This window comes from Staurois parvus, unplaced genomic scaffold (assembly GCF_062004578.1).
Source record: "Staurois parvus isolate SC_StPar_1 unplaced genomic scaffold, SC_StPar_1.0 ptg000449l, whole genome shotgun sequence".
Taxonomy (NCBI): Eukaryota; Metazoa; Chordata; class Amphibia; order Anura; family Ranidae; genus Staurois; species Staurois parvus.
Genome location: NW_028318245.1, coordinates 5860123 through 5883518, shown reverse-complemented (window position 1 = coordinate 5883518; position 23396 = coordinate 5860123). Strand labels below are relative to the sequence as shown.

Genomic DNA, 23396 nt, shown 5'->3' with positions numbered 1-23396 from the left:
TCCCATCCAACCTACATTAACCCTTTGCTGCTCCCCCCTCTCCATCCTATCTACATTAACCCTTTACTGCCCCCCACAAATCCTATGTCCATTTACACTTTAGTGCCATCGCCCCCCCAATCCAATTTACATTACCCTTTATTGCCCTTCTCCCGTCCAAGTACATTAACCCTTTGTTGTCCCCCATTCACCCTATCTGCATTAACCCTTTGCTGTCCTCCTCCCTTCCTATCTACATTTACCCCTTACTGCCCCCCCAAATCCTATGTAGATTAACGGTCTATTGCCCTTCTCCAATCCAACCTACGTTAACCCTTTGCTGCCTCCTTCCCATCTACATTAACCCTTTACTGCCCCCCACAAATCCTATGTACATTAACTGTTTACTGCCCCCTCCATCCACTGTACATTACCCTTTATTGCCTTTCTCCCATCCAACCTACATTAACCCTTTGCTGCTCTCCTCCTATCCTATGTACATTAACCCTTTACTGCCCCCCCCCCACACACACAAATCCTATGTACATTAACCCTTTAGTGCCCTCCCCTTTCTACATTACATCTACATTAACCCTTTACTGCCCCCCCCCCCAATCTACTGTACATTACCCTTTATTGCCCCTCTCCCATCCAGTCTACAATAACCCTTTGCTGCCCCCCCCCTCCATCCTATCTATATTAACCCTTTACTGCCCCCCACAAATCCTATGTCTATTTACACTTTAGTGCTGTCGCCCCCACCCCCCAATCCAATTTACATTACCCTTTAATGCTCTTCTTCCATCCAAGTACATTAACCTTTTGTTGTCCCCCATTCATCCTATTTACATTAATCCTTTGCCGTCCTCCTCCCTTCCTATCTACATTTACCCCTTACTGCCCCCCCAAATCCTATGTAGATTAATGGTTTATTGCCCTTCTCCCATCCAAAAGTACATTAACCCTTTGCAGCATCCCTACATCCTATGTACATTAACCCTTTAGTATCCTCCTCGCCATCCTCTGTACATTAACCCTTTAGTATCCTACTCTATTTAAACCTACCACTACCCCCCTCCCATTCACTGTCTATTAACTCTTTACTACCCCCTTTCATTTCCTGTACACCGGCTCTTCTTGGTCTCCCATTTAGTGTCCATTAACCCTTTACTGTCCTACTCCATTCTCTGCGAGTTACCCATCACCGTCCTCTTTCCATTCAATCTACATTAACCTTTTGCACCGCCTTTACCATTCACTGAACATTAACACTTTCCTGCCCTCCCCGTTCTCTGCCCCCTCCCTCTCATTATCTGTGCATAACCCTTTGATGCTCCTCCTCTTATTCCTTGTAGATATACTTAACCCTTTACGTCCCGCCGTTCCTATTCACTTGACAGTTACACTTTTTCTTGTTTTCAGTTTTTTTTTAACCTTTCATTATTCCCCTCCCCTTCACCAGACATTAACCCTTCATAGCCCTTGCTCATGGTCTGAATATTAACCCTATATTCCCCTCCTTCCCGTTCTCTGTGAATTCACCCTTTACTACCCCCTCCCATTCACTGTACATTAACCCTTCGGTGTCCCCTCTCCTTAACCTAAATGACAAAGATTATCGTGACCCGGGGGGGAGGGGGGGGGGGTCCCCAGTCCCCACTACATGGATTCACCTACAGAAGGAGGACCCTTGGATTGTACATTGGGTCTTTATCACATACAGTCTGAATAAAGGGGAATAAACCGATCTGATACAATCAAGTTGTAATGTGTGTTGCCAAATTATAAAATTAGAGTGAAAAAAAAAAGACTCAATTCAATTCAAACCTTTTATTTAGTTATAAAAATTTAAAAAAAACTTGAATAGCACATACCCATTCAAGCGTTCATCAGTTTTTATATCGTAGGACATCGGACACCACCCCATTCTATTCCCCCCCCCCCCCCCCAAGTTGCTGATGAGCTGGTGAAGGGTGGATGATCCCTTTAAGCTGCTGACAAAGTGCGCAGGAGGGGGAGGGACTGAGGCGGGACCCAACTGGTATGCTAATTGCTCATTAATTACCCAATGGGCAGGCTGGAAGGGCAAGGCAATGAGGGAACTTTAGATGCCGAATAGTGGCATCAGCCTCCTGAATCACAAGACTGGCTGAACAGAATCACAAATATCTCGGCAGGTAAAAACATTTCCATATCGATTTCAAATGCGTATTCGTTGCAGTGTTGGGAGATTTGCTTCAAGTTACCACTTGCACAGTGCTAGGAGGTAAAACGTTCGTCGGAAGTGGTTTAGAACGGCCTCTATTATTCCTACACATACTGAAGGTCCACTGCGCTGGCAAACACCTGATTTCTTGAATCGTAAAACATATCTGCAACCAAGTACGAAAATTGTAAAATATTGTAGTTCTTCGATACAGTGGCTGCATTAGTTTTTTTTCCCTCGTTTTTTTTTTTTTCTATTAAATCTTTTATCATCACCTAACGGTTCTGCCTGTAACACATTTCCTATCTTAGGGTGACAACACTCACTGTACTGTATGGGGTTGTCACTCTAGGACAGGACTACAGAACACCTCCCCCACTCAATAACATATAAGGAGGTTTTCTGTAATTCACAGAGAAAGCTGAGAAATGTAAGAGTGTAGCAGAGGCCGAGTGCACAAGAAGGTATTAGCTCACAAGATTTCTGGCAGGATCAAACAACAGAATTTAAAAGTTGGGGTGTACATACTCTTCACGTCTAGAGAATAAACCCTCCCCTTTAACCCCCTGCAATGTCCTTCCACAGCTCCACCACCTAGAATGTAAGATCATCGGGGGAAGGGTCCTCTTCTCCCATTGTGTCCTGTTCCTCTACATGTTTTTGGTGTTTTTTAAGAGAAATAAGCCTTAGATTATCCAAAAGAAGTATTGCCGTTTCTGGTAGACATCGGAATTAAGTCAACCAACAGTCTCTTCCATCTCTCTGGGACCATTGGTGAGATCTCTGAGCTGTGTTCCTGAATCTGCACACCTGCTGTGCCCATTATGAGGGGTTCCCACCATCCCTGTGCCGAGTTCCCGTGTCTGCACACCTTTAGGAAGCTCCCACTAGGGAGGTCTCCTCCATCTATCTGGGGCCATTGGTGAGATCTGAGCCAAGTACCTGGATCTACACATCTGCTGTGCCTATTATGATGGATTCCAACCATCTCTGTGCTGATTTCCCTGGTCTGCACACCATTAAGAGGAATTCCCACTAGGGAGGTCTCCTCCATCTATCTGGGGCCATTGGTGAGATCTCCGAGCCGAGTAACTGGATCTACACATCTGCTGGATCGATTCCCACCATCCCTGTGCTGAGTTCCCAGATCTGAACACCCATATGAGGGGTTGCCACCATTTCAGCACTTCCCAGATCTACACACCTGCTGTGCCCATTTTGGGGGCTCCCACCATTCTTGCACTTAGTTCCCAGGTCTACACACCTGATGTGCCCATTATGAGGGGTTCCCACCATTCCTTTGCTAAGTTCCTGGATCTGTACACCTGCTGTGCCCATTATGAGGGGCTCCCACCATTCCTTTGATGAGTTCCTGGGTCTGTACACCTGCTGTGCACATTATGAGGGGTTACCACCATCCCTGGGTCTGGGTCTACATTATAAAAAATTCAATAGCAATAGTGACATCCCCAGATGATTTATGGTGGGCAGGAATGGAAGAAGGAACTATGGCAGGGCAAGCTAAGCAATGGAGCCCCAAAGAGATATAAAAAGCCAAGAGGTGACACAACCCACCAGAATCCATCTACACCTGAAACATCCCCGTTTGGGTGGACAGTCCATTGAATTGTTCATACTTGATGGAGGATGACCAATCCTTCATCGTCATCATTGGCTGTGGGATTTCTGATGTGATATAAGTTGCTTTTCCTCCGTGAAACTTTTCCGGCACTCCGAACAAGAAAACGGCTTCTTGCCGGAGTGGAGTCTCAGATGCTTACTGAGGTGCGCCTTTTGTGAGAAGCATCGGCCACACTCCGGACAGCAAAAGGGCTTCTCACCAGTGTGGACCCTCCGGTGCAGAGTGAGAAGAGTCCCCGACTTGAACGACTTCCCGCAATCAGAACACGGGAAGGGCTTTTCGCCAGTGTGGTCCCTCTGGTGGAGAATGAGGTGGGACTTTTTCTTGAAGGACTTCTCGCACTCGGAACACGAGAAGGGTTTTTCGGTGGTGTGGACTCTTTGGTGCGTGTTCAGTTCCGATTTGGTTTTGAAGGACTTATCACACTTAGTACACGAATACGGCTTCTCGCCAGTGTGAACTCTCTGGTGGACCTGAAGCTGATACTTTTTTACGAAGAGCTTGTCGCAGTCTGGGCAGGAAAAGATCTCCTTGCCCGTATGAGTCCTCTGATGTACGTAAAGGTCACATTTCTTTTTAAAAGATTTACCGCACTCCAAGCAGATCAACGATCCCTCTTTTATACTCAGTTTCTGCAGCTGCTCTTTCTTTTTGAGGAGCTTGTCTCGCCGTTTCTCCAGGTGGTTCTGCTGGTGTATGATGAGCGTGTGCTTCCGGGTGAAACACTTCCCGCACTCCGGACACGAGAACGGAGTCTCGCCCGTGTGGATTCTCTGATGTGTCGTTAGATGATACTTCTCTTTAAAGCTCTGGCCACATTCGGTGCATGAATAAGGCCTCTCGTCTGTGTGATGTCTCAAGTGATGGACCAGTCCTGACTTGAATTCAAAGGATTTCCCACAGTCTGGACACGGGAAGGGTAGCAGACCGACGTGATGTTTTTGGTGCTTAAGCAGATTTGATCTTGTCGTGAAACATTTGCCGCACTCCGTACAAGGAAACAGGCGCTCTCCTACATGAGTCTTCTCATGGACGGCAAGTGATGATTTTGTTGTAAAATATTCATCACATTCAGGACATGGAAATAGCCTAGTGTCTCCAAGTGTGATTGTATCTGAGAAACCTTCCATAAGACTACTTGGAGTGATGGAATTATCTTCTGCATAGCAACCTGAAGGTAAAATAAGGGGTCCCTCCAAGGTATTCTGGACATCGTTTCCATCTGATGGCAAGAAAAAAAATGGTATTATTAAATGCATGTTCATTCTTTATATTTTTCAATCATGTATATTCGTTTTTTGGTCAAGGGTTTCACTAAGCTCTGGTATTAGAATGTGTACTATCACACTGGGTCATCATACTTACATTACTTACATACTTACTTACAACATTATTATAGATATAGGCCTTCCTCTGCCTCATTTTTTGGGAATGAGACGTTATTTTAGGGAATGGAGATGGACCTTCCATATGGTGTCCAGTATCTCCTCATTTGTAGGAAACAGGACAATACATTGAGGAATGGAGATGGACATTTCATATGGTGTCCAGTATCTCCTCCTCATTTTTTGGGAACGTGATGTTATATTGAGGAATGGAGATGGACCTTTCATATGGTGTCCAGTATCTCCTCCTCATTTGTTGGGAACGTGACGTTATATTGAGGAATGGAGATGGACCTTTCATATGGTGTCCAGTATCTCCTCCTCATTTGTTGCGAACGTGACGTTATACTGAGGAATGGAGATGGACCTTTCATATGGTCCAGTATCTCCTCCTCATTTGTTGGGAACGTGACGTTATATTGAGGAATGGAGATGGACCTTTCATATGGTGTACAGTATCTCCTCCTCATTTGTTGGGAACATGACGTTATATTGAGGAATGGAGATGGCCCTTTCATATGGTGTACAGTATCTCCTCATTTGTTGGGAACATGACGTTAGATTGAGGATATTCTACACACACGTAAAAATACATTTCAAATATACTGTATGTCTTTAAAAATACATATTACATTTTTGGAATGCAGTTACAAATATATGTTAAAATTACTTTTTTATATGTAAAAAACAATATGAAGAATATATTTTCAAAAAATATATTTTCAAAAATATATATTTTTTTTAAATATATTCTTCAGATTATTTTTAACATATATGTGTAAATGCATTCCAAAAATGTAGATTTGTATATTTATTTCATTATATTTGAAATGTATTTTTAAAAATATTTTTGATATATTTTGTAATAAAAACACAATATATATATAGATAGAGTATGGCCAAAATTGTAACATTTCAAATATATGGCAATATTTGGGAAGAATATTTTTTAAATATATTTTTCTTCCATATGGGTCTACTCACTCACGTTCAGTCCATGTGCATACCTTAAACTGGCAGGCCAAAAAAAAAAAAAAAAAGTGAACAGCATTGGGAAGCATTTATGATTTACCTGCTTCATTATCAAGAGAAGGTTCCTCCTTTATAATGGTCACCAAAATGTCAGGATCTTCAGATGACTGCAGATCACCCCTCTCATCAGTCTCTTCTTCATCCGCTTCAACTTTAACTTTAAGATGAATCAGTTCTTCGTCCTAATCACAGAAAATAACAGATAATATCTGTAACTGGTAGGCACTAATAAACTACAAAGAAAAATAAAAAATTTAAATCCGTCTGGAGTCTCTTGAGTTCTTCTCTACCTACCTGATGATGGTGAGGGATGGTGTGACCTTCCTGTGTGGAATCCCGGGAATACAGAAGACGGGGACATCTCTCTGGTGGGTTCCCATTACTAGATCCATCTACCTGATGACGGTGAGGGATGGTGTGACCTTTCAGTGTGGAATCCCAGGAATACAGAGGATGGGGACATCTCTCTGGTGGGTTTCTTTTACTAGATGTACCGGCTTTAACCTCAGTTTTCAGATCTTCCCTCTAAAATCGCAAAAATGATTGAGAGCACTAATAACCCACAGAAGAACATAATCTAATACAGGTTAAGCCTAGTACATATAATCAGAAAATCGTGCAAAAATTACCACTTCCAAAGCGATCGTATGACAGTCTGATGGTTGGTACACATTTATTCGAAGGGAGAAGCACGAACATTTTTCTCGTACGATACCAGATCGTCCAGTTTTATCATTTTATCAGTACAGTTTTCATCCAAAAATACGATACAAATACATGACATCACTTCCGAATTTTTATTCGGTCATATGCGAATTTTCGTAACTATAGTAACATTTTTATTATCGATATGAAACTAGCATGCAAAAAAGAAATAAAAAATGGACGACATTCTCATCGTGTATACGTGGCCTTACAGTCAAGCTTGATGTCAACATAGTCCCATCTACCTGATCCTGCTTAGGGATCTCATGATCTTCCTGTGTGGTATCCGGGGAATACAGAGGACGGGAACATCTCTCTGGTGGATTCCCATTGCTGGATCCATCTACCTGATGATGGTGGGGGATGGTGTGACCTTCCTGTGTGGAATCCCGAGAATACAGAGGATAGGGACATCTCTCTGGTGGGTTCCCATTACTGGATCCATCTACCTGATGATGGTGAGACCTTCCTGTGCGGAATCCCGGGACAACAGAGGACGGGGACATCTCTCTGGTGGATTCCCATTACTGGATCCATCTACCTGATGATGATGGGGGATGATGCGACCTCCCTGTGTGGAGTCCTGGGAATACATACCACGGGGACATCTCTCTGGTGGGTTCCCAATACTGGATCCATCTACCTGATGATGGTGAGACCTTCCTGTGTGGAATCCTAGGAAAACAGAGGACGGGGACATCTCTCTGGTGGGTTCCCATTACTGGATCCATCTACCTGATGATGGTGAGACCTTCCTGTGCGGAATCCTGGGAAAACAGAGGACGGGGACATCTCTCTGGTGGGTTCCCATTACTGGATCCATCTACCTGATGATAATGGGGGATGATGCGACCTCCCTGTGTAGAGTCCCGGGAATACATAGGACGGGGACATCTCTCTGGTGGGTTCCCATGACTGGATCCATCTACCTGATGATGGTGAGGGATGGTGTGACTTTCCTGTGTGGTATCCCGGGAATACATAGGACGGGGACATCTCTCTGGTGTGTTCCCATTACTGGATCCACCTACCTGCTGATGGTGAGGGATCTTCTGGTCTTCCGGTGCAGAATGCCGAGAATACAGAGGACAGGGGCATCTCTCTAGTGGGTTCCCATTACTGGATCCATCTGTAGGAAACACACACACTGACTGAATCCATTGTTTCTATGTGTTTATCAGATGATGGGGGATCTAGGTGGACCCTCTGTACTGCTCTCTCCTTTACAATAAAGTCTCCTCTTACCCGGTGATGTGAGGGGCGGTTGATTGTCCATCATGACGTCCTTGTAGAGATCCTTGTGTCCTTCTAAATACTCCCACTCCTCCATGGAGAAAAAGACAGTGACATCCTGACACCTTATAGAAACCTGACACACACAATGATACAGTCACCATCCAGACACATCCCTTGTCTGTTACTGGAGAATGTCCCAGAATTCCCGGCACCGCTCACCTCTCCCGTCAGCAGCTTGGTGATCTTGTTGGTGACTTCTAGAATCTTTTTTCGGTTATGCGTTTCGGTTTTCAAGGACAGAGATGAAGGCGCTTTAATAGGGTTGTCTTTATTCCCTGATGTCATTTTCACCACTATATGATCCTGTGAAGACACAACAACAACAATCGTTTAAGAATTCCAAGAATATCAGTTCGTCCACCAGGGGGGCAAAAAAAAATATGCCCATTTAGATAAATCCAAATCTCTAGAAAACAAAATGTTTGTCCGGAAAACGAATTGTAATGAAATGCACATGTCTAAGGACTACAGAATCTCTTCCTTCTATGTGACCGAGAGGAGAAGAGAGGAAGATGGCAGCCTGGGAAATCTGAGAAACAGATGCCTGATGCTGAAAAGCCCAAGAAGCTCTAATGGACCTGGTAGAGTGTGCTGCAACAAGAAGGGAGGAACCCTTATCATTTAGGGTATACGTTTGCATGACAATTTGTCTAGCCCACCTAGCAATGGTGGAGCAGGAAGCAAGGAGCCCCCTCGAGATAACCTTCTGGAAAGACAAGAAGGAGCCTGATCGAAGAAAAGAGGCAGTAGATGAGAGGTACTTACGTATGTGCCATGTCCTGACAGTGGAGAGAAAATTTTTTGGAATGTTTTGGAACATGACATGAGGAGGGGAGGGAAATGCCCTACCTGAGGTAGATGGAGGAAACCAACCAGCTTAGGGGAAAAAGAGGCTTTAGAACAACCGTGTCCTTAAGTAATAGGAAGGGCTCTTTACAGGCCACTAACTCAGAGACCCTTCACAAAGAGGCGATTGCTTTGAGAAAGGCCACCTTGTGAGTGAGGTCACACAAGGGAATATCCCTAATAGGTTCGAAGGGTGGCCTCTGAAGGGCCAAGAGAACAAGGCTATGGTTCCATGGAGTCGCAAGGAAATCGACAGGGGGAGAAATGCTTGCATCACCCTGCACAAAGACCCTAACTAAGGAATGAAAGGCCAATGGTATTTAAAACAGAATAGCCAAGGCCTTGATTTGCCCTTTGATGGTGCTCAGTTAGATGCCGATCTAGACCAGACTGGAGGAAGGACAGGATGTACCTCACAGAGTACTTTTTAGGTGGAAATGTCCTGGTCTCATATCATGCAAAATAGGCTTTCCAAATGCAATGGTAGACTGCGAGAATTTGAATTCCTGTCCTTTAAAAGAATGGGGATGACCAACTCCAACATGCCCCTGTCCCTTAGGACCTGGGCTTCAACAATATGCCAATATAGCCAGTGACAAAGAAGCAGGATGGTAGAATGGCCCTTGGGACAGAAGGTCTGGGTGAACTGGAAGGGCCCTGGGGAGAATCTGCTAGAGGTCTGAGTTTATATGAGTACCACACCCTCCTGGGCCAATTCAGTGCAATGAAAATCACCCAATGCCATCTATCTCAATTCTGCAGAGCAGAAAAAGAAGAAACTGTGGAGGAGAAAAGGCACAGATCAGGTAGAACTGATCCTATGGAGTCACCAGAGCATCATCTATGATGGTCCACAGGTCTCTGGGCCTGGCAAGTTTGTTGTTGAACCTCGATAACAGAAGATCTGCACCCAGCATCCCCACTGCGGTAAAAGGCTTAGAACATCTGCAGGTGGAACACCCATACCCCTGGATCCAGATGCTGATTTCGGAGAAAAGTCTGCTTGCCATTTTTCCCTGCCTGGGATGTGGATGACGGAAAGGGCCAGAACATGTAGTTCCGTCCAAGAATCAAATCTGCTTCTCTTTGAGTGAAGCAGCTTCTGGTGGCTCCTTGATGGCTGATGTAGGGTAGTTGGGTAGGTGCAGTAGTAATCACACAGAGGCTCAGAATGCAGTAACCATTCCTACAGCAATCCACTGACCTGGCCAGAACCAACTCTTGAGGGAGTCTATTCCACATTCTCACAGCTCTTACGGTGAAGAAACCTTTCCGTTTTTGGAGATTAAATCTCTTTTCCTCCAGACGTAAAGAGTGCCCCCTTGTCCTCTGTGGTGACCTCTACATATGTCAAATATATAGCAACAGCACAGCGGGGAAGCTCACCTGACCAGGAACTTATAGTCCATGGAGTAGAGAGTCAACGGTGTGTAGGTCCAAACTGAACACAGTGCCTGCCAAGGAGGGAGGAATGGGGCATGCATGGTACAACCCATACGGGAGCTTTCTTGTGCTGAAGACATGAGCCCTGAGCTTTACCTACTCCTCTGGAATCTCTCTTTGCCGCTACACTAGATGGGTATGCTCTGTCTACACTAGTCACTTTGCAAACGCTCACTAAAACCAGGGGGCAGGGACTTAAAAAGAGTCTGCGTGATCCAAGATTGCCGCCAGGGTCACCAGGATGCAGAATAGCCAACCATGGACCCGAGAGAGTCATAGAAAAGAGTAGTTTCCCTGCTCCAGATGAGTGCCACCTACAGTGGAGAAAAGAAACTTCACCTGCCTACATACAGCTGTAGCATTGCCCAACTGAATTCTTGTCGGGTGACCTTGCAGGTGAAGGGTCCAGCATTGAAGGGACAACGGGATCTCTCTGAGTTCCAGGATGATGATGGTAAGATGGGCTTCTTCGTGTCGGCCAAGTCCTCTACACCTAGTGAGCATCCAGGACTCCCCAGCCCAAAAGACTGGCATGCGTAATGAGGACTATCCAAGTTTTTGAGGGAAAAGGTTTCTCTGACTTCAGTGCCAGGTTGGAAATCATCCACCTCAGGAAGAGTATGGCCTTGCAGGTTAAATGCATGGGGTGGTCCAAGGACCAAGTCTATTTGTCCCATACTGCCAGAACGTTGAGACGCAACAGTCTGGAGTAAAACTGGGCCTGTGGTAGTGCATTATAAGAGGCTACCATGAGGCCCCAAATCAAGGGCCGACCCTAGGGCTGAAGGGCCCGGGCACATGAGCAGAGGGTCAATAGTTTTTCCTGAGGCAGGAAGATTTTGGACAGGGCCATAGCCAATGACAGGCCCAGGTACTCCATTTGGTGAGTCAGTTCCAGTGATGACCTCCAAGGAGGATACAAATGAATTTCTACAGAGTCTACATTGTCCTTCAGACATTGGCTGACAGGGTTATAAAAGACCGGTCCTTTAACAAGAAATCGTCCAGGTATCCAACAACGACTGGTGGAAGCACCTTGGTGAGGACCCAGGCTGTGGACAGGTCAAAGGGAGGGGAGATAAAATGGTAACGCTGAGCACCCACGGCAAAATGCAGATGGTGTTGTCGAGGAGGAAATATGGGAACTTGTGAGTAACCATCCCTGATGTCTCCATGATGGGCATTCCTCCAAAGGGATCTTCATGGACACGGATCCAACACCAGCAGACCAAAGCTCTGGACCTGCCTCTAACTCAACATGATCCCCCACATGCCAAAGTGATCTCCCACCCTTGGGTAGGAGATCACTTTGGCATGTGGGGGATCATGTTGATCCGTGTCCATGAAGATCCCTTTGGAGGAATGTCCATCATGGAGACATCAGGGATGTTGACTCACAAGTTCCCATATTTCCTCCTCGCTAACACCATCTGCATTTTGCCGTGGGTGCTCAGCGTTACCATTTTATCACCCCTCCCTTTGACTTGTCCACAGCCTCCTGAGTCCTCACCAAGGTGATCCAACGCTCATATCGACATTACAGTCTGGTACTGCACCTTCTCCAGGCGGGGTCCAGGTACGGCCCTCCAACCAATCCAGAAGCTGCAGCAGGACTTCGGTTTCTCTAAAAAGTTCTGCTATCAGACTCCATAGTACGAAGGTAAGCTTCCGGCAAACGATTATTGTTCTTGGTGTATTTGTTGTACAATTTAGAAAATGAATAAATACCATCTTAAAAAAAAAAGGAAGGTATGCTTCCCTCCGTAGAACTTCATACGTGCTACAATCTGATTGTACAATCTCATTTACATTCACCAAAATTATATATTTTGAGGACAAACTTACACAATCCCATCAGTTTCTACCCAGCTGCACAGGCTCTTACCTTACGTAGTTGATAGTAGATCTAGAGGAGATTATATAGTGTATGGTCAGCTTTAGTTCTTTTAAGCTGACTATACAATCTGATTGTACAGTCAGCTTAAAAGAACTAAAGTTGGCCATACACTTTACAATCTGATTGCACAATCTCTGTACAATTTTCCAAACCAAGACTATGTGATATAAAAGGAAAAACCTAAAAAATCCACTTAACTAGCATTCAGTCAGGCAGGCCCTTGCACTTCGTATTTGATAGTAGAACTAAAGAAGATTGTACAATCAGATTGTATGGTGTATGGTCAATATAGGAACACTACCAGAAAGCTGAGGCTTGCTGGGAAAGTGGGATATGTCGCCTTCTTCCTGCCTGTTGTTACCCCCAAAATGCCACACTACTGCAGTTCCTGGGAGGTTGCAGAGTGGCACCACTCCCGTGAATCGGATGTGTCCCATGGTTGGCAGGGGCGGACTGACCATTTGGAAACTCGGGCCCGGGGTCAGTAGGGGGCCCCATGAGATGCCCCTGGTACCTTTTTCATAGGCTTTTTTGAGTTTGGGCAAGGACACAGGGGCCCCATGATGTCTATTGCCCGGGGGCCCCATGAGTTGTCAGTCCGCCCCTGGTGGTTGGTATTACCTGCTGTACACAACAGGGGGGTAGAAATTCTTGCTGTGGCTGGGAAGCAAACCATTGCTACAATGGCTTGTGTATACCCCCGGCCACTGCCTTTGCAGCGGCTGGAGGGGTTGTAAAAACACGCAGCCGAGGCACGTTTTGTAACCCTTCCAGCCAGGGGCGGACTGAAAACTCATGGCGCCCCTGGGCAATAGGGGATCATGGGGCCCGTGTCCTTGCCCACACTCAAAGCACACCCAAAAAAGCCTATAAAAAGGTACCAGGGGCATTTCATGGGGCCCCCTACGGACCCCGGGCCCTCGGGCAGTGCTTAAATGGTCAGTCCGCCCCTGCTTCCAGCCTTTGTAAAGGCATTGGCCGGGGGTGTAAACAAGCCATTGTAGCAATGGTTTGCTTCTCACCCACGGCAAGAATTTCTACCCAACCTGTTGCGTACAGCAAGGTAATACCACCCTCCAACTGCAAGTGTAAACGAGCCCTGACACTAGCAGTAATATTTACCGCCCCCATGAAAAGTGATCTGCAGTGGATCACTTTTCAGAGGATGGTGAATAGAGGTTTGCAGGCAGTTTGGGGGGCGGTAAAAACGTGGCTTAACTGCCCCAATTGCAAATGTAAAAAAAAAAAAAGGCCTTAAAGTCTACACTGCTCTAAAAAGCAAATCGATTTAGGTGGCTAAAGGTTTGCCTGTCTGTAAAGTTTTTCATAAAAAACTGTCATAAAAAAAAGAGTAAAAGGGAGAATAATTTGTCTTTAAAAACACGAAAGCAAAAAAATGCCCAATTTTTTTTTTTTTTACTGATTTGTCATTGAAAAACCAAGAAGAAACAAAAGGAATCAGACTTGGCGTCTGCGCTCCCAGAATCCTCCTCACCTCCCCGGTCAGCAGGTAGATGATCTCCAGGGTGAGGTTGAGGATGGTCTCGGTCAGCCGGGTGCAGTTCTCCTCCATGGCTCTCCCCCTCCTCCACTCACTTCCTGCACAAGCAGCTTCTACCCTCAGCATTCTGGGGGAAAAAGCCAAACCCTTTGGTGGCTGATTCATCTTGGCCATTTTGTTGTAGACCAGGGGGACCGCATTTAGTTGCTGTTTTCTAACAAAATCTGCCGGTCAGCAGACAGAAATTGTATTTCTGCATCTTCTCATGTGTCCATTTAGCTGCATTTCTAGATGTCTCCACAAATGGGGGCTACAGAAAAATGGCCACCACCATACGCTCCGGCTGATGTTGCCTTTGGATGTCTCGTCATTTTTTGGCAGAAGGTGTCACAATATGGATTGTTATACTTGTATACAACAGGAAATTTGGATTTAAAGGGATAGTTTTCAAACTGCATTCACTATATCCGCACTCCCCGGACCCTGCATTCACTATATAGGCTCTCCTCGGACCCTGCATTCACTATATCCACTCTCCCCGGACCCATCATTCACTATATCCGCTCTCCCCCGACCCTGCATTCACTATATCCACTCTCCCCGGACCCTTCATTCACTATATCCGCTCTCCCCCGACCCTGCATTCACTATATCCACTCTCCCCGGACCCTTCATTCACTATATCCGCTCTCCCCGGACCCCACGTTCACTATATCAGCTCTCCCCAGACCCTGCGTTCACTATATCCGCTCTCCCCGGACCCCGCATTCACTATAACCGCTCTACCCGGACCCCGCATTCACTATATAGGCTCTCCTCGGACCCTGCATTCACTATATCCACTCTCCCCGGACCCTTCATTCACTTTATCCGCTCTCCCCGGACCCTTCATTCACTATATCCGCTCTCCCCGGACCCCGCGTTCACTATATCCGCTCTCCCCGTACCCCGCGTTCACTATATCCGTTCTCCCCGGACCCCGCGTTCACTATATCCACTCTCCCCGGACCCTGCGTTCACTATAACCGCTCTCCCCGGACCCCGCATTCACTCTATAGACTCTCCTCGGACCCTGCATACACTATATCCACTCTCCCCGGACCCTTCATTCACTATATCCGTTCTCCCCGGACCCTTCATTCACTATATCTGCTCTCCCCGGACCCCGCATTCACTATATCCGCTCTTCCCGGACCCCGCATTCACTATATCCGCAGCTCCTCGGACCCTGCATTCACTATATCCACTCTCCCTGGACCCCGCATTCACTATATCCACTCTCCCCAGACCCCGCCTTTCCTATATCCCCAGACCCTGCATTCACTATATCTACTATATGGCAAGGAGAGGGTTAATCCACAGTAAAACATTGCAAAGATGGCAAGGCGAGGGTTAATCCACAGGAAAATGATGCATAGATGGAGAGGCGAGGGTTAATCCATGGTAAAAAGATGCATAGATGGAAAGGCGAGGGTTACTCCACAGGAAAATGATGCATAGATGGAGAGGTGAGGGTTAATCCACAGTAAAAGAATGCATAGATGGAGAGGCGAGGGTTAATCCACGGTAAAATGATGCATAGATGGAGAGGCGAGGGTTAATCCACAGTAAAACGATGCATAGATGGCAAGGCGAGCGTTAATCTTCAGGAACACAATGGCATAGATGGCAAGGAAAGGGTTAATCCACAGCAGAACTAATCACTGACAGCAAAGGAAGAGTTAATTCACAGTAAAACAATGGCATTGACAGCAGAGTGAGGGTTAATCCACAATAAAACACTGAATAGACAACAAGGCGAGGGTTAATCCACAGGAGACCGATGCATAGATGGAGATGCGAGGGTTAATCCACAGAAAAACGATGCATAGATGGAGAGGCGAGGGTTAATGCACAGGAAAATGATGCACAGAGAGCAAGGCAAGGGTTAATCTTCAGGAACAAAATGGCATAGATGGCAAGGAATGGGTTAATCCACAGCAGAACTAATCAATGATAGCAAAGGAAGAGTTAATTCACAGTAAAACAATGGCATTGACAGCAGAGGGAGGGTTAACCTACAGTAAAAACGATCGTTGACAGCAAAACAAGTGTTAATCCACAGCAAAACCATGCACAGGTGGTAAGGCGAGGGTTGATCTGCAGCAGAACCCATCGCTGACAGCAAAGCAGTGGTTAATTGGCAGTAGAACACTGCACAGACAGCAGGGCGAGGGTTAATCCACAGTGACCAATCACCTTCAGAGCAAGCCTGGGACTAATCCACAATAAAGGTGTATGCACAGCAAGGAAGGGGTTAATCCCCCATCTATTAGTCTATAGGGAGGTGAGGGTTCATTTTCACAGTCTCACAGCCCAACACTTGCTATGACCAAGCCTGCACAACAGACTACATTACCCAGAATCCTGTGTGGCCCTCCCCTCCCCCTCCCTGAGAGATCATCAGCCGGAGCCCAGAGCAGCTAGAAAGGTGCAGGTATGTGTTCTCCAGGGTTCCCTCCTGACTACACAACGCCAACCGATCGCTGTGACCGCTATCTGTACTGTTATCCTACACAATGATGTCATTTCCATGGTGCCCTCTGAATTTATAATCCAATGGGAGCTCATAGTCCAGTCACTTCTACAGATCTCCACATCAAGCTGCACATGGGACGAATGTGGAGGAACGAGGAGTACAGGGCTACTGCGGTACAGATTCATCATGTGTGTCTCTTTTATACAATTAATGTTCTTCAGCTGTTTTACGTGTTATATACTAACCAATCAGAATATGGGTTCACGTAATCCTGAAGAACGATGATGATGGCAGAGCTGGAATGGCAAAAAACCAAACAAAGCTTCTGGAGGCCCAAAGAGCTGATGAGAAACAAGGAAGAGATGGCTACAAACGCAAGTCTAATCCATTTTCAGAAACATTTTCCCTCATGATGTCTCTAAAAAAGAAGATTTGAACGTAGGTGTCACAGGAGGATCCACATAATCACCTGGAGGAACATGGTCATGAATGAAGCGTCAATGAAGCCGAACCAGGCCAATTAGAAGGATTATTGAAGAGAAAATTGCCAAATTTTTGTCCCTAGCTAAAAAAAACTCTGCTGGAGAAGACCTATACAGGAGAGCAAGACAAAGAACTGGAAAGGGAGAAGAAGAACATGGTGGATGGATGACATCAGGAAATGAATGCCTGCCGTGACGTAAAGCAGAACGCTAACCTGGCCAAAGACAAGTCCAAATGGAAAGAGATTGTGAAAGCAAGTTTCCAAGGTTGAAGTTCAACGAAGACCACAAAAAATGATGGTAGTGGTAGGTCGTCAAGTCTCATGGCTAAAATGTGATATCTGGAATGTCCCATGTTCTCCTCCATATCCAAGGGATATTGTACCTTCTATTAAAGTCCTCATCAAATACATGCGATGATCATTTATGATTTGACAACAAAATCTTATTTCTGATGGTCTTTTGTTCATGGAATGGGGACACAGTCCAAGCCAATGAATTCCAGTAGATAAAATGTTTGATCATTGGAGACAACCCTTCCATAAACTCTAGACTATGTCCTCAGGCCTGCCCAAGATTTATCCAGAGTAAAGCTGTTTTTAGGGTTCTAAAAGTAACTGGTGGTTGTTGCTTACATTATTTGTTGAATACGCAGCAAAAGACAAGGCCAAATGGAAAGAGATGATGGAGGCAAGGTTCCAAGTTTGAAGTTCACCAAAGGGCACAAAAGGGTCACAGCAGTGGTAGATCGTCAAGACTCATGGCTGGAATGTTATATTTAGAGTGCCCCATCTTTTCCTCCATATCCAAGGGATATTGTACCTTTTATTAAGGTCCTCTTCAAATACATGGTGTGACCATGTAACAATTCTGATGGTCTTTTTGTTCATTGAAGGCCAAAACAATGGATTCTGGTACATAAAATTATCATTGGAGACAATCCTCCCATGAACACAAGATCATTTCCTCAGATCTGCTCCGAGGTTTGTCCAAGAGTACACAGAAACATTTAAGGTTCTACAAGGGTTGTTGCTTGAATTCACAGATCCTTTTTTAAATTCTTTAGAGTTACGTCTCCATATTGCCTTGGATCTATTTTTATGCAAAGTTGATTTGACGATGTTGAGTCCATGCTAGTTGCCGATATTTTGTGATGTACAATATTTTACTGACAACTCCATTTAAGGTTTTTTTTTTTTAACTTTTGGTTTCCTGAAGGTCACCCACTCCTATGGAGGCCAGAGGCTGATCTACAACTCAACAAAATGGACAAGGACAAGGATGAAATTAGGAAAATATTGGATCTTACACTGGAGATCATTTATCTGCTGACCGGAGAGGTGAGAAGCATTCTGGGAGGTCACATGACATCACTCTTATCTCTATTAATAAAACACAGACCTGACTGGAGAGGTGAGGAGGATTCTGGTAGGTCACATGACATCACTCTGATCTCTATTAATAAAACGCAGACCTTACTGGAGAGGTGAGGAGGATTCTGGGAGGTCACATGACATCACTCATCTCTATTAATAAAACACAGACCTGACCGGAGAGGTGAGGAGGATTCTGGGAAGTTATAACTGTCTCTCTTATCATACACAGGACTACACAGTAGTTAAGAAGACCTCAGATGGTGGACATAGCCCTGTCTTGGTGTTTCCACCCCACTCCTTGATATATTCAATGAATACCAAGCGGAAAATTCTAGAAGTCGTCGAGAGAATTACTGATCTGCTGACAGGAGAGGTGAGTGGTGTCGGGAATTCTGGGACATTCTCCAGTAACAGACAAGGGATGTGTCTGGATGGTGACTTTATCAATGTGTGTGTCAGGTTCCTAGTTGGAAATATGTAGAAGAACCTAAAGATTTATACGAGGATGAGAAGATGGAGAGTCAACACTTATTCTTATCACCTGGTAAGAAATTAAGGTCCACCAACATCCCCCATTGGAGTCCTCATTTGAGCCCCTCCTACATCAGAGTCCTTATCAGCATCCCCCCTTACATCAAGGTCCCTATCAGTGCTACCCCTACATCATTTCCTCATCAGCGGATTCCCCTGACCATAGCTGTGGGACAGTTTAGCCCATGGGTCATAGTTTGGAGACCCATGGCCTAGAGATATAATAGACTCAAGCATTAGTCCTACCAACCAGCATTGTGCTAACAGTTTCTTTTGGGGGGCCTCCTAGATTGTCCATCACTGCATTAGCACCATCTAGATCCCCCATAATCTGATAAACACATAGAAACAATGTATTCAGTCAGCGCGTGTGTTTCCTACAGATGGATCCAATAATGGGAACCCACCAAAGAGATGTCCCCATATTCTGTATTCCCAGGATTCCACACAGGAAGGTCGGACCATCCCTCACCATCATCGGGTAGGTGGAGCTAAAACCCAAGTGACTTTTCCCCGTACAATCCATAGGAATGATATGTGGATATTATGAGCCAACATTCTTCTACGTTGTCGTAGATAATGTTATATAATATGTCCCTTTTATGTATTTTTTTGGATCCTTAGAATGAAGCTAAACCTGAAATGAAGATTGAAGGTGAAGATGAGGAAGACAATACATTTTTGAGGGATCCAGAGCATGTGATGGAGAACCCTGAAATGAAGGTGACCTTTAAAGAGGAAGAAATTATTGCAGAGATCAGTACAGGTTGGTAATATATGTTCCAATATAAACCAGCGCAAAACACAAATATTAAATAATAAGTGAATATAAAATTACTATTTTATAAAATAATCTTCAAAGTCCAGTGATAAAGATAAGTGACCACAATCCCGTGACATATAAAAACTAAAAAAACTAAAAAAATTTTTTTCCATAAATCAAAAGTCCAGTGATCTAAAAAAACTTTTTAAAAAATAAACTTCAGTGCTTCAAATAGTTCTTCCACCATCCACCAGTGCCGAAACCAACATAAACCGCACTCACCAGATATTGGTGAGTAAAACACCTTTCAGGATTATTTAGGGCTCCTGGACCGCCTTTGAGGACTCCTCTATTTTCCACCTCAGATCTATGGGTATTTCTCCATTCGTCTCCTCGCCAAATCACCAAGTTCCAAAAGGGAGAAAAAAACTAATAGTGTAATACTGTTATACCCCTTTTTAATTAATTCAAGCCAAACAACTCACATTTCATAGGATAAAAACCAGCATTTATTTAAGGACATCAAACAAATTTTCGAATAGCAAAAACGAATTTCCACAGCTCCTAGGAACTCATAGCCTTGTGTGCAGCAGGATGACAGCCTCCATAACGAACGAACTTTCTTCACTAGTCAAAAAATGGCCGCCTGGAACGCATCCCTCGGCGTGCGTTCCACTCACCGGAAATGACGTCGGACGTTCGGGGGACCAACCGGAAGTACGTCAACACGTCTTGAGAACGCCCTGTGGGTGGGGCGAAATGCGTTGACGTACTTCCGGTTGGTCCTCCGAACGTCCGACATCATTTCCGGTGAGTGGAACGCACGCCGAGGGATGCGTTCCAGGCGGCCATTTTTTGACTAGTGAAAAAAGTTCGTTCGTTATGGAGGCTGTCATCCTGCTGCACACAAGGCTATGAGTTCCTAGGAGTTGAGGAAATTTGTTTTTGCTATTCGAAAATTCGTTTGATGTCCTTAAATAAATGATGGTTTTTATCCTATGAAATGTGAGTTGTTTGGCTTAAATTAATTAAAAAGGGGGTATAACAGTATTACACTATTTAGTTTTTTTCTCCCTTTTGGAACTTGGTGATTTGGCGAGGAGACGAATGGAGAAATACCCATAGATCTGAGGTGGAAAAGGAGTCCTCAAAGGGGGTCCAGGAGCCCTAAATAATCCTGAAAGGTGTTTTACTCACCAATATCTGGTGAGTGCGGTTTATGTTGGTTTCGGCACTGGTGGATGGTGGAAGAACTATTTGAAGCACTGAAGTTTATTTTTTAGAAATTTTTTTTAGATCACTGGACTTTTGATTTATGGGAAAAAAATTTTTTAGTTTTTATATGTCACGGGATTGTGGTCACTTATCTTTATCACTGGACTTTGAAGATTATTTTATAAAATAGTAATTTTATATTCACTTATTATTTAATATTTGTGTTTTGCGCTGGTTTATATTGGAATATTTGTTTTGGTTTATATACCTATGCACAGCAGCATTTCACTTATAACTGTTTGTTAATAGATTGGTCCTGGGCGCTGTGTTTTTCTGATTTAAATTTTGTGGTAATATATGTTAACCAGAAAAAAATTGTTTATTTGATGATGATCTGATGCCAAAAATTTGGCAAGTTCTCAGGTGTCTTTACCGAAAAGTCATCACGTTCCTTCTTTGTATCCCCAGCAGAGGAACGCTACGTCAGGAGAACCTCTGAGGGTTGCCTTATCTCATCTCCAACCTGTGATGCTGAAGATGAAATCACCACCCATGAAAATTCAGGAAAAAGCACCTTTACCTCAAATGTAGGACTTTACGACATAGATAGGTCACCAGATCCCCCTAAGCCTGAGGAACCATCTTCTGATAGGTCTCATACTGTTAGCCCAGATCCAGGACTTCTCAATCCAAGCAGGCCACCTGATCCATCTAATTCTGAGGGTTGTTCTCCTGAAGGACCATGTATCAATAATCCAGATACACATGCAGGACTTCATAGTGCAGGTAGACCACCTGATCCTTCTAATTCTGAGGGTTGTTCTCCCAAAAGGCGGTGTATTGATAACCCAGATACACATGCAGGACGTCCTAGTTCAGCAACATCTTCTGACCCCTCTAATCCCGAGGAACCACCTGTCTGCAAATCAGAGAAGGATGAGCCTGGTCCTCGTTTTACGTGGGAGTCAAGTCTTGCTGAAGACCAGAAGATGGACCCAGACATACACTCTTTCATCTGTTCGGACTGCGGGAAAAGCTTTGCACTGCAAAGTGATCTGGAGGACCATCGGCCAACCCACATGGGGAAAAAACCATATTCGTGTTCTGATTGTGGGAAGCGGTTTCCGGTGAAATCAAAACTTATCCAGCATGTCAGAGTCCACACAGGTGAGAAGCCTTTTCCCTGCCCTGTATGTGGCAGATGTTTCACCACCAAGACCAACTTGGCCTCACACCAGATCATCCACACGGACAGGAAGCCATTCCCATGTAAGGAGTGCGGAAAATGTTTCTCCAGACAATCCTCTCTTTTGATGCATCAACAGACTCACAATGGCAACAAGGATTTCACCTGCAACGAGTGCGGGAAGAGCTTCGCCTTTAAGAACTACTTGCGCATCCATGAGAAGATTCACACCGGCGAGAAGCCGTTTTCCTGCTCGGAGTGCGGGAAGTGTTTTGTCCAGCGGTGGGCTTTAGTCATTCATGAGCGCCTTCACCGGGGCGAAAAGCCCTATTCCTGCGCGGAGTGTGGGAGGTGCTTCGTCGATAAAGGACAGCTTGCCATCCACCAGCGCATTCACACAGGCGAGCGGCCGTACGCCTGCTCCGAGTGCTACAAGAGTTTCGTCCAGAAGTCGGCCTTGCGGAGGCACCAGAGGACGCACACGGGTGAGAGGCCGTTCTCCTGCAGCCAGTGCGGGAAATGTTTCGCACAGAAAGCCCAACTGGTCACCCATCAGAAAGTTCACACCGCCATGAAGCCGCCATCCTCTTCATAGCGCGGGAAGTCACTTCCTGTTCCTCAGGAAGAACGCGTTCTGGAGATCATTCTGAATGTGTGCCGAAATTTCACGTGTAAAAGAATTTTGTACAGACGATGAGTATGTAATAAAAAAAAGTTGACTCAACCTGACCTCCTCCTTCTTCTCTTCTCCTCCCAGACCTTTTCTTTGGGATCTTCTTTTTTTCAACAGTTCAAAAATTCCCAGACGTCAATCCCACTGCCTACGAAGAGCACCCTCCCAATAATCTGCTAGCTACATTCGTAGAGGGTGGCCCCACCCTGAGCTATATAGGGGCATCCAACCTGGAACTGTCAATGGTTAACAATGACGAAATCTGCTGTGGGTCTGGTTATGCCAAATATCGATCTGCAGCCTACAGGGGCCCAGACCCTTCCTCAATGCCATGGCAAGGCAAGGCTTGCCCGATTGGATGCAAATTGAGTGGATTGTTTAGGGCTGTCCTCATATTGGTAACATTGGTCAATTTAAAGGAGATTGTACAATCGAATTGTAGAGTGTATGGTCAATGACATTGTTGCAGCTGGCGTAGACAGGTGCTCTTCATTATGGAGGCTCAGACTTTGGAATTCGTGGCTGGAGGAAGGAGGGAGAGAGCGAGCCTCGATCCCCCCCTAAATATACATCAACACGTGAGATATCTAGATTTCCCCGAAGTTTATTCACAGCCCAACTACAACAAAAAAGTCAAAATTTAATCTGTTTATATGCCCCCCCCCCCGAATCAACAAGCTAATGAAATGTTCAAATAAAACGTTTCTTTTTCATTATACA

At 45.1% G+C, this 23396-nt stretch overlaps 2 protein-coding genes across 6 annotated transcripts; one reads left to right on the top strand and one right to left on the bottom strand.

The window, feature by feature from the left end:
• Nucleotides 1-1794: 1794 nt before the first annotated feature.
• On the bottom strand, nt 1795-16294 carry LOC149453459 (uncharacterized). Of its 2 annotated transcripts, none has more exons than XM_089688344.1 (7): nt 15994-16294; nt 8405-8548; nt 8195-8318; nt 7981-8078; nt 6539-6769; nt 6285-6426; nt 1795-5049 (listed from the first exon to the last, which is right to left on the bottom strand). In XM_089688344.1, exons 2-7 carry the CDS (start codon nt 8528-8530, stop codon nt 3854-3856), a joined length of 1917 nt encoding a protein of 638 aa, XP_089544470.1. In that variant the 5' UTR covers nt 8531-8548; nt 15994-16294; the 3' UTR covers nt 1795-3853. The 2 variants fall into 2 exon arrangements, with proteins under 2 accessions (XP_089544470.1, XP_089544469.1); XM_089688343.1 differs by lacking the exon at nt 15994-16294 and adding an exon at nt 13927-14855.
• A 22-nt stretch (nt 16295-16316) lies between these two features.
• Nucleotides 16317-22727, top strand: LOC149453458 (uncharacterized). Of its 4 annotated transcripts, none has more exons than XM_089688399.1 (7): nt 16317-16408; nt 18151-18272; nt 18538-18681; nt 18768-18852; nt 19223-19320; nt 19464-19605; nt 21289-22727. In XM_089688399.1, exons 2-7 carry the CDS (start codon nt 18198-18200, stop codon nt 22596-22598), a joined length of 1854 nt encoding a protein of 617 aa, XP_089544525.1. In that variant the 5' UTR covers nt 16317-16408; nt 18151-18197; the 3' UTR covers nt 22599-22727. The 4 variants fall into 4 exon arrangements, with proteins under 4 accessions (XP_089544525.1, XP_089544522.1, XP_089544523.1 ...); XM_089688396.1 differs by having other exon boundaries at nt 21286-22727; XM_089688397.1 differs by lacking the exon at nt 16317-16408 and adding an exon at nt 16416-16638 and having other exon boundaries at nt 21286-22727.
• The last annotated feature ends 669 nt before the right edge of the window (nt 22728-23396 follow it).